The 11,846-nt window shown below is 36.7% G+C and overlaps 1 protein-coding gene across 4 annotated transcripts in view; it reads left to right on the top strand.

Moving 5' to 3' along the window:
* Positions 1 to 394: 394 nt before the first annotated feature.
* LOC126260954 (uncharacterized) overlaps positions 395 to 11,846 on the top strand; it is a 190,809-nt gene continuing 179,357 nt past the window's right edge. For 3 of the 4 annotated variants that reach the window (XM_049958470.1, XM_049958469.1, XM_049958467.1), the window contains exons 1-2: positions 395 to 489; positions 696 to 843. In XM_049958470.1, the coding sequence (XP_049814427.1) occupies positions 703 to 843 (141 nt within the window). In that variant the 5' untranslated portion in view covers positions 395 to 489; positions 696 to 702. The other variant, XM_049958468.1, reaches the window with a different exon arrangement.

The following is an 11,846-nucleotide window of genomic DNA, read 5'->3' as shown; positions in this document are numbered from 1 at the left end:
TAAGGTGCCCAATAAAAACATAAAACGGGCCCACTGCATCACTATGATATATATTAACTTTGTTTTGATCATATATTAGGTGTACATTCGTTTGTGGAGCATTTTCCCTTGGTATATTTCTCGTTTTTTTTTTTTTTTTGCATAAATTGTGTTTTAAATGAGTTATCTCCCAGTGCCGTCCTCAACGTCCCCCTGAGGGGAGGGGAACTTACTGCTTCATTTAAAGTAAAGGTGTCAGACACATCTGTCTTGAGTGTTGTCCAGTTCGTTACCTCCTTTGTTATTTGTTTCTGGTGTTTTTGAACGGTGAATGCTCGCATCTCCCCTTTCATTCTCCCTTCCCGTTTAGCAGCAGGGCTCGTCTTGTACACGATATCCATATTCGTGTTCGACTCATAGCTCCAGAGACTTTTATCCTTCATCAGTGATGGCAAAGATTGTGTTTACATGAAAAGTGCTATGGTTGTTTGACAGATGCGTAGTAACAAGGTATGTTGTCTTCGATTGTTTAACGGTGTAACTGTTGATTTTCATTGTTGTTACTATTGTTATTTGTTGTCGCTAGGTGAGTTCCTTACACTAGTTTGTTTTTTCACATATCTATGTGTGTGTGTGTGTGGCTATAATATTCATTGCTGTTCAGTAATTTGGGAACTATTTCGACAATCTGTTAAATGTTCATTTTTTTTTTACAGATCAGAAATGGATACACTAGGAATTATATTTGAGCTCCAGTGGAAGAAGAAACAAGGTGTCGCAGGCAGCGGAGAAGATATCGCAAGTATTGGAATATGGGATATGCCAGATGCATCACTCGACTGGATGAGTTTCAAATCTTATTTGGTAATTTTCCGTAATCGCCTTTATTGACTGCGGAATAGCGTCGATTTCATTTTTGCTATTTTATTTTCATTGGTTTTAATTAATAAAATACGTTGAAAGCCGTGTTTAATAATTTTGTAATTTATGTTTGTGATATTACCCTTTTTCGAATGTTCTGCTGTCACATATGAGCGCTTTTACACGAAAACGGTCCGAAGTGAAGTTGAAATACAGAAAGCATTATAAAAATGCGAACAGTTATTTATTGGATAGTAAATTTTGAATGTCTTATTACTGAATTGAAGAATAAAAGTAGTCCACTCAAGAACGGTAATGAGAAGTGGATGACATTGGGAAGGAAAAGTCAAAAAAAGTGGTGTTTAATATGCATCTGTTAATTGATTTATTGATTTGCACATTATGTTTGTATTTACAGTTAGATTGTAGAGCATATGAAATGCATGACTACAGATATGAAATATAAGTAAATGAACTTGTACCATACACAACATGCCATTATTCGCTCATTATACCTTATTGATCATTCTAAGAGGGACATGAAAAAGTAAAGTATTCTTTGATACAGAGGTATAGACTCTATCCATTGCATTTCAAATATTTTTGATTTATGGTAGATTGCTTACATTGTGTATCAAGGGCATTTACTATATGCTGTTTATGCTTTTGAAGGTTTTGAGAGTTATACTGTGAATGAATATGCTTTAATTTTGAAGTGTTTAGGCAAGTCAAATGGTAGTCGTTTTGTAGGAATTGCTTCACCTTCTCCCTGTACCCCAAGCTCCCCACCCAAATTGTATCTGTGGCATGATGGAGGGCTATTATGCACCCCCCCCCCCCAAAAAAAAAAATAGAACTCTTCAGAAAGAGTGGTCATGTATATTTCAAATTTCTCAGCTATCTTTCAAGAATAAAGTAGCATGGAGAACAAGAGTGTCAAAAATGCTAAGGGCATCTAGAAATCACAAGCTGCTTGCATGATGGCCTGCTGAGGTAGATGAGCTGGACCACTAACATTCCAGTCAGGAAGAGATGCCCATTCACAAGCTTACCGGACCTACTGTTAACGAATAAGACATAGTTAATGAGCCCAGGTGTGGAGCTGGGAAACCACAAACTTGATTAAAGTTAAAAGACAGAAATGGGATGACCCTCCGCAAAGGGGTGGAGAGGGAAGGGAAGGCTTCATGAACTTAGTCAGAAATGCTGAAAGCAATTGTACACTGCTACCTTACAAGTCAGATAGCCATAAAGTGCAGATATGTTCACAGTCACAGTGTTCAATGAAATACTAGTAATGGTAGTGCACACTTTAGTTTTATGTTGTGTAAATTATGATGGAGTTTTGAGGGTTTGTTGCCATTATACTTCTTCTTCTTCTTCTTTTTTTTTTTAAAAAAAACAAAAAAAAACACTTGCCAAATAATTTATAGGATGTGGAAGTCTGAAGCACAAGGTTTTTGCTACTAATGTTTGTGGGTAATACAGGCCATCGGATACCATCTATCAGCTTCCACCAGTGCCATCTTACCACGCCCCAAAATGCAGCATACATGTCATTTTAAAATGGTGGTCAATACCCTAAACATTTCCATGACACTCAAATATAAGTATGAAGCATAGAATTGTGCAAATTGTTAATACGAAATATTAAGCTAACATGAAATTGTGGGAAAATAGGGGATATTGAGTGGAGGGGAAACAAATATCTAAAATAACAATGGCAAAATCACAATAATAGCAAAAAAAAAAAAAAAAGTAAGCCTATAAGAGCAAAAACCAAGTAACTGATATTGCAAACATGAGTTGTACTGTATAGCAGAACTGGAAAGACCAATAGCAATAAAGTAATCCTGAAATAAATTGCACCTTGCACACAGAGAAAACTAACAAAATGTGTTATGGACAGTATCAGTAAACCTGTTCATGGTATCACAAAACCAAAACTCATTCATATATCTACCTCACCACTGTGGATAAAACAAACTTCACAATACCTGTCACTCAATTCAAGATGATGACCAACAATTAACAACACAGCCAAGAAAATTTTTAAAATATTGTACTAACATCAATATTTAAATGCAATAAACACACAATCATGCACATAAACATACATACCATGCACACTACTGTGATAAAACAAAACCATAAAAACGAACTTGCCAGCCAATGTCACCTTACAGAAATCTAGTGATAACAATAATGCCATCAGCACTATCTACCGAGTAGAAAAACTGGAAACTTCTCAAACCAGAATCCTTCTGGACAGAACACCATACATTGTCCCACCAACAATGCCACATATACTGGTCGCTGGTCCAAGATGCAGCAACTTTGGTCAATCTCGTGCTTACTCATCAACCGTAATGTCTCACATTCTCGTCAATCATAGCAAATAACTACAGGAATTTAAATGTGCTCAACATGTCATCCCTCATTGCGACATGCAAGGACCTACTCGTGCACTCTGGTGGCTCTTCCATTACCAAAACATAAAATTAGATCTCCAACAATAAGCAAGACACCTCACTAATAATTCCAAATCTGAAAACGTCTGTTGCCTATAGCTGCCAGTATCAAAATAACACACTAACAACCACCACAGTGTCTTCCAATATTACTATCACAAACAGCGCTCAAAGAGTCCAACATGAGTAGCAAGATTCACAAACAATTTATAGACAAACATGCTGCACTAAAGTGTGCCACCAAACACTCCAACATGCCCGCTGCAAACCTGATACATTTCAAATATTCTGCGCCATCGTGATGTTATGCAACACGACACACTTATGTCACAGGTGAATGCTCAAGTTTACCTATTGTGCTAATGAAACTTTATTTAGGAAATGTTTACATGATATTAAGCGCACAGTTACCGTGATTTCATAAAGTTCATTATTGATCTATCATGGGAGCCACTTTAATTTTAGCCACATCTGAGACAGTCAGCCCCTGTTTAAGGGGAGTTAGAATGGAAACTTTTCTTTCTTTCTTTTTTTTCGGGTTTTTATCTCATTACCAAATTTGCGATTTTCCGTGTGTGTGTGACTTATAAACTCACATTGGAAGTATTTTATTTTTTTCTTCCCCGGTTGAAAATGTTAAAATTTTTACATGCATTACTTCAAGATGTAATAAAATTGGTAAATTTTTATATAGAAGGCTGTGGATTGCTGTGTTATAAAGGTCATATCCAGAAGAGGATGGGTGCCAGGTTGAGGAAGTTGAAACAAGGGACAAGAAACTTTCTGATGGTAAAACCATAAGAGGCGGGCTGACAGACAAAATGATTGATGAACTACAGCAGTATTATATGATAGCCATTATAAATAATACTGAGGATTTGTTGAAAGTGGAGCAGGTAGTATGGGCTACCTTCTTCCACAGACTGTCAACTGATGAAAAACCAGTACACCACCTTTGCCCTCCTGGACCTGATTCATAGTGCAATTATCACTATACCCAGTACTCAAACAGTTCATACAGCCATAAACATTCCATCCCAGTCACAGTCATGGATATCATAAAACCTATTTACAGAGACCTGGCAAATCCTGAATTACTGAAGAAATAAAAAAATGGCCAGACTCAAAATCCCATTGATTTGGGTGCAGGGTGCTCCTGAGTGACTAAAAACAAAAAATTAAGCATATATTAAGTGAGTTACAGTCTTTTTGAAACTTTAGAAGCCGTTCCTGAAAATTTACATTTTCTGTTGCATTTTTCCCGAAATCTCAAAAACCACTTCGAGTGGAGTATTCAAATTTTCAGGGAGTAATAACATACATATCCTTATTCTACTGAACTAAAAGAAGACATAATGTTATGTATGATTAAAATTATTTAGTGTAATGTACAAAAAAAAAAATACACAAAATTTCAACTGTGTAATTAAAAAATTGTATTTCCAAAAGCAGTGGCTGAAATGCAATTATTATAGTTCAGTAGACTCAGAACATAAAGTTTAAGTCCTGTAAAAGTTTCATTTCAGAGGCTACAGTGGTTCCTGAAATACACGGAAGCCAAGTCACCAAATTTAACATTGTTGGGATTGGGTGTTCCAGCTCCTGTTAAATAAAGGTTGGCAGTCTCATATTGTAATCTCGAAAGAAGTTTGGGCTTTTTCCGTTGCTTGTCATTTCTGCCCATTATTTATGTAATAACAGATGAGTGGCACTACTGAAAATGCTGGAGTGCTGATACTACACATCTGCTTTTACCCATGACATCATTAAAATAGTTGACATAAACCATTAAAGTATTGTACAATATGTGTAAAATTCAGGCTATGACAAGAATTATAGGATTTCTCATGACACGACATCAATTCATTTTGTCACTTATATCCGGTATCAATAGATTCAACCCACCTCTGCTGCTTTCAGATGGTCATTGACAACACCTATTCCTTTCGCCAATTTAATATTTGGTTCATTGCACAACAGGTAGATCAGTTTGTAATTTTGCCCACGTGGTGAGGAATCTGCAGCGTACATTGCCGCAGATTCGTTTGAGCCTCTGATTTAGTACTCTCCATTCAACTCCATATCAGAGGTCCTGTTGATGAAGCTACAGATGGGAGGTCTGCCTTCATCTCACAAGCAAGACTGGCAGTCTTTACCAATTCAGATAACCCCTGGGAACCAGAGAGAATCTATTCCAGTTCAAAGCAACACACATCTTCAGTACCAGTGTGAGCCGCCACCTGCACTTTGGCGCTTTCTGTGCTCTTCATAGCATCCAGAAGGACCTGTGCCACATCTGGGGTGATCCTCCCTGGTACACACACAGACTGCAAACTGAACTTCTTACCCTCATTGGTACCCAAATTCCTAAGGGCCTTTATTACATGCCTAAGATGAGAGCTCCCAACTACCAGTAATCCCTTCTTCTGTGAGTGCTCATATCTTGCAGGCTGAGAGCCTTCTTCTAAAACAGGACTAGTGACTATGTAAGGCTCAGGATGTTTATTAGCTACAGATGGTGCCTGAAACCTGTTTGTCAGATGAATGAAGTAGTTAGTGTCCATGATAAGATGAAATGTGGGAGGTTACAGACTGTGTGTTGTCAGTGTTTGCAGTCAATCTGAGATTCATGCAGTGGAGTGTACATGGTAAGTGTACAAGCTTCTGAAGGGTAGAGCGTGTAGTTGTTTTGTAAGTAATAATGTCTAGTATTTCAGTGAACTGATAGACATACAAAAAACTGTTCTTGTCCTTTTCCTACATTTAACTCTATACTCTGCAAACCAACCTGAAGTGCATGGCAGAGGGTATGTTCCGTTGTACCAGTTATTAGGGTTTCTCGTTCCATTCACATATGGATCGTGGGGAAAATGATTGTTTGAATACCTCCATGCAATGCTGTAATTATTCATAGAGTTATAATTTGAAGTTGGTTTTTGAAACTTTTTCTGTCGTCCATTGTCAATTTATTGTCTTGAACACAAGTATCGAATGCTAGAACTGAGAAAACTGAATGTAGTCTACACACTTTCAGTTCAAATAACTGCACAGTTTTTGTTTCAGAGAGATAACTGCGCTGTTAAACTGATAGCACATACACTTCTTTAGACAACCCAGGTATCTCAAGAAAGGCAAGAAAAAGCTGACAGCTGTATTGAAATTATGGACATGTGGCTTACTTAAGAGTGACACTTAACATTGTGTCCAAATAATCAGTAACAGGCTTGAATTATAAGCCCCACATCTTCCAGTAGTTTGTTTAAATTCTTTCCAGGATTACATCATGTCATTGTTCCACTCGAGATAGTGCTACATCTCTGCTGTGTCCTCTGCAAACATACTGTATGAAAACCCAGCCTAAGAAAATTTAACCGCCACCATTGTCTTGACAACTCAGCATAACCTAAATGGATCTGAAATGAGGCTGTCTTAGCCTCACTGACCACTTTTCAAGTATTATTTTCACAGTATCCTACCAGGTACTGCTTGCTGGCTTTACAAGTTAAAGCAGATATTGTTTCCCTGGTCCCAATTGACAGTTTAATTGCTAGGTAACAGGTTTTCAGTTCGTTTAAAATTGCACTTTTAACGTTAATTTCCTTTGTGTTTACTGGCTTTGATGGATGAGGTGGCTGGGATGGTCTTAATGAATTGAGTGCTGGAAGCAGTGTTTTGCTTAAATTGAAATCTTAATCACGAAGGGTTGCCAGAAAAATTATGAACCTTCTAAGTACGAGTATTAGTGATGAGCCTTGTAAATTAGATTGAACCATATAGTGCCAGGAGATGATGCAATTTATTTCTGCCAGCTTGGTATGTCATCCTTTACATTAAGAAAGCATTGATATCATGTGATGCTCGCTGATTACAAATCGGATGCAAAATTTGACACAGTCACCCACCATCTCTAAGCATACAGGCCAGAATGCAGTGTATAGAGATCATCATTCGACCAACTGAGCAAAGTTAAGCTGGAACAGCCTGACGTACAGCAAGCAATCTGGGATGGCTGTTCAGGTGTGTAGTGTCAGTCCTATTCTTAAAGCCTGTGCTGTGTTGGTTAGCCTCATCTTTTCAGTAATTCCCTTGGTGTAATAGGCCTATAAATGTAGAGTTCTCCAGAATTAGTTAGTAGTACACCTGACCATCTCTTTCCCTGTTTGGGTGTAAAGATGTGCTTTTGAATTTGTACAAAGAACTCATTTTCCTAGTTATTTAATTTTCATGGGTTAGCATTTATTTATTGTTGTTCTAGATTAAAAAGTCCTGCTTCACTTGCTTTTTTTCTCTTTTTTTTCTTTTTTTAAGATCTTTCCAGATCACTCGAGAACATTGTAAAAATGAACATTCCAAAAATTCATAAGAATATTAGTATTTCACACTCAAAAATACTCTTCAGTGCTCAAAAATACTCTTAAGGACTCTTATATCCACAGTATTCAACAGTACTCTAATTTGAAGGCATAGTCCATATCAATTCAAGTAGGCTAGGAAAAAGTCTGACCTTCATGGTCTCGGATGTTATTGAATTTAGCGTATGTTAAAATGAAGGACTAAGTAAGGAATACGTATGTTTTTGTTTTCTCCAAAAAAATTCCTGCTCCAAGATACAGCCCTCCAAAGATGACACTGCGCATACCATTTTGAAGATGTGAATTTTGGAAAAAATTTTAAAATACTGTATCTCTGGAACAGTTCTAGATATTTTGTTGGTTTTTTTATTTGAAAAATAATTGCTTTATGATTACAAAGAAATCCACCATTTGGATTTATCTGTCAAAGTTCTTTCACTATAACATTCTGAACTCTTTTGTAATTTATGGAAAAAAAGATTTTCAAAAATACCAATCCATAAATTTTGATTTTTTTCTGTTAATTAGTACCATACAGTTCTACAGTCCCTGAAAAGGAGAGCTTTCACTTTTAGGTTGAACAGGTTTTATAAACAACAGAAAGTTTTGCCATACAAAACTTCCGGTTTTATTACCACATTAAAGGCTCATAAAAATCAAAACCTAGCCATATTTAACATAATTTTAGTTGTGAAAGATGAGTAACAGACTCATTTTTCAAGCCATTTTAAATGGTTCCAAAATTATGTAGAAGGTCCAAAGACTTAAATGTTTCAATTTATACAACTTCTGTGCACTCTGTTTTGTACTGAAATTAGCCAGTCAATGAACTAAAAATGTGTTCCACTGCTTCAGTATCTTCCTTTATATAGAGTGATGCCTTCCTGTTCAACCAATAGGAACTGGAGCACTTACAATCTTCAAAATATTGTGAACAGGAAGTGAGCACTGATGGTATTGTTGCATCCTTCAGCTGGAAACCTATATCCAGCAGCTGGTCCGCGTAGTAGCATAAAGTTCACTACAGTTTCGTTTAACTCATAACTGGTGTCTATAATCTCTGCGATCCACCAGTCACAGTCATACACACATGCCACAAACTTCCCCCTTCTCAGGTTGTGAATCTGAATATTATCCTGCTGTTTCTGAGGTGTTGGCCGAACAAACGAAATTTCTTCTTTCTTGCTCTTTAAAGTGGGTGCCGTATGAGTTCGCCCATCACTTTGAGTCCAAAAATGTGTCTTCTGAATTCCTTTCACAGGAGTAGTTTGTTTGGACCATTCTTCTTTTTTCTGCTCACGGAATTCTTTGATTTCCTCTTTCGACAAAAGAATGAGGGCTGTGGATGTGTAACGTTTCATGACTCATAAAATCCTCAGCATTCTGAATCACAGTTGTATTTGGTCTGGAAAGATTATGTTTTGTAAATGGTGCTTCAGCAGGCCTCCTACACCATCACAAGCCCCCTTCCCTTGACCAGTCGCACTGTATACCCAGTCAGTTGGCTCAAGTGACATACTCAATTCAAACAGCTGGTAACAATTTTTAAAATGGCTAGGGGCACCATCAGAAATAATGATGATCTTCTCCGCCCCTGTTTGCAGTTGAAGAATTTTGCTTATTGCTAGCAAAGCATGTGCTGAGTCGCGTCACGTGTCATCACTTATAAGTGCAACTCTTGTGGCCTTGTTTTGAAAATATATCACTCGTGTAAAAATTGAAACCTGGTCATTATTCCAATGATACCCTTGTATTTCTTGTGTGAGAATTACAAACCAGTTCTCAGTTAAATCGCAGTGAAGCACTAAACATAGTTCTTTAGCCTGTACACACCCTTTCACTTCTGCCATGTGTTGTTGTTGTAATTTCTTCATATGCTGGTGTGTTACCGCTTCCACTGACCATTCGCCAAGTTCATCAATGAAATTGTAAAAGGCAACAGTTTTCTTAATTACTTTATTTTCCTCCCATGTCGCATATGTAATTTCTGCTGTCGCATATGTAATTTCTGCACAGTTATCTGTTACGTCTTCCAGGCCAAGTGTCTGTAAAGACAATCTTCCCTTTCCAGGGCAGTCACCACATTCTTCAAACAAACAAGTCCCTTGCTTTACGTCACAGGCTGCTGATGACTCCACACGCCCAACCAAGGGCGTGCTCCAGTAAGTTCTTCAAAGCTACTGCACAGAGTTCAAAATTCACGCAGTACACACATAAACAGGCATCTCTGGATGGGTGTGTAGTGCATAAAATTTTGATCGTCCAATATGTGAAGTTGTATAGTTGCTCTTATAAATCGTAAAAGTTCATTTAATACTGCAAGTCATGTACCTTCTCACTTTCACATTTTTTTGACTTTCCAATTGTTACAGTTATAGTGTCTTTTTTGTTGGCACTTTGGCAAGAACAGTTCCATTTATCTTCCAGATAAAATGACTGCACTGTTTGACTTGATCTGCATCTACAGGATGACCATAATAGGGATTTGGTCTTCCAAATACTCCTTTTACAGACCTCACATTTCTTGATTTGTCTGTTGGAATATAGTTCAAAATTGTTTTCTTTGAAAATGTCTCTGGAATTATAGTTAAAACTTGCACCTTTTCACTGTAGGATGCACAATATTTAACAGCTGAATTGATATTTGTGAAAAATTCGTGGCAAGAGGTGCAAGACTGCTTTGATTCATTTTCTTCTGAAGATGGAATTTTCGCTTTGAAGATTGTGGTCAGTTTTTCTGTAGTGTATTCATCCATAGCTTTAGTAATTCCTCTGTGCTTTCTTGATGCATAGAGCTTATGACTCGACTTCTCTGACCATGGTTTCTTAACAGGACTAACACCTACCTCTGTAATTTACTGATTCCGGGTATTTAATTCTTCCTCTATTGATGCAAAGTCTGCATCATCTGCACCATGGGAGGCTTCACCTGGTTCAGATACTATCATTGTTGTTATTCTGTCAAAACATTCAGAACACTCACTGGAAACATATTCACTTTGAAACAGTCTTCAAATGAGAACACTTATTCTCAACCTGAACAAAGTCTGTTTTTTTTTATTTTTGTTTCTCCTACGTATCAATCTCATATGGATATACAAATAGTCTGCACGTTTCACTCTCCTATGACTCCAGCCAGAAGATATTTCAAACAGTCCTTTTCACAAAGCACACTGCAGCTGTGTCAACTGGCAAATTCCGCACGAAAACAAAGAACTCACTGGATGGTCTCAGATTTCTTAGAAGCCTCTTCAGCAAACAAATTAACACTGAACAATTACAATAGAGAAACCTGCAGTGAACAACCATGACAAAGAAACTACAACAAAGTGTAAGAAATATCTGCAACAATGAAATTGAAAAGAAATAACTGCAACAATGAAAGTAAGAAATAACTGCAACAAAGAGAATAGAAATAAATATTGTAACAAAGAAATTAGTAACTAACAACTTCATTGAAGACATGAAGATTTTTTAAAAATAAAACATGTCTAACTTAAAAGTGGAAGCTCTCCTTTATAGAGAATATAGTACTACATGGTACTAATTAACAGAAAAAAATCTAACTTTTCTGGATTGGCATTTTTGGAAAAAAAAAAAAAAAAAAAAAAAAAAAAAAAAAAAAAAAAAGTTTTTTTCTGTAAATTATAAAAAAAATTCAAAAGTCGACAGCAAAAGATATATCCAAGTGGAGGATACCATTATAATCATAAAGCATTTATCTTTCAAATTAAAAGCTCTAACAAAATATCTAGAACTGTTACAGAGGTACAGCATTTTAAAAAAATTTCTGAAATTCGCATCTTCAAAATTGTGTTCGTGGTGTCATCTTTGGAGGCCTGTAGCTCGGGCAGGAATTTTTTTTGGAGAGAACAAAAAAATATGTGTTTCTTACTTACTCCTGAATTTTAACATATGCTAAATTCAATAACATCTGAGACTATGAAGGTAACCTCCATGCCTGAAGTGATATGGATTATCCCTGAAATAAAGTAGTCTGACACACGCTTATTCATTTCTTTGTAGTACACTGAGACACTCCAAATCATTTGAGAAGACTCTAAAACATTCATAAATTTTCACGAACATTAAAGAAAACTGAAACTTTCTAAAACATTCGTGAGAATTCTGAATTGAACATTCTGGCCAGTCTTGGCCACTTCAGCACTTGAGTTCCAGGTTG

The sequence above is a fragment of the Schistocerca nitens genome, chromosome 5, assembly GCF_023898315.1.
Source record: "Schistocerca nitens isolate TAMUIC-IGC-003100 chromosome 5, iqSchNite1.1, whole genome shotgun sequence".
NCBI lineage: Eukaryota > Metazoa > Arthropoda > Insecta > Orthoptera > Acrididae > Schistocerca > Schistocerca nitens.
This window is presented reverse-complemented; position numbering and strand designations above follow the sequence as displayed.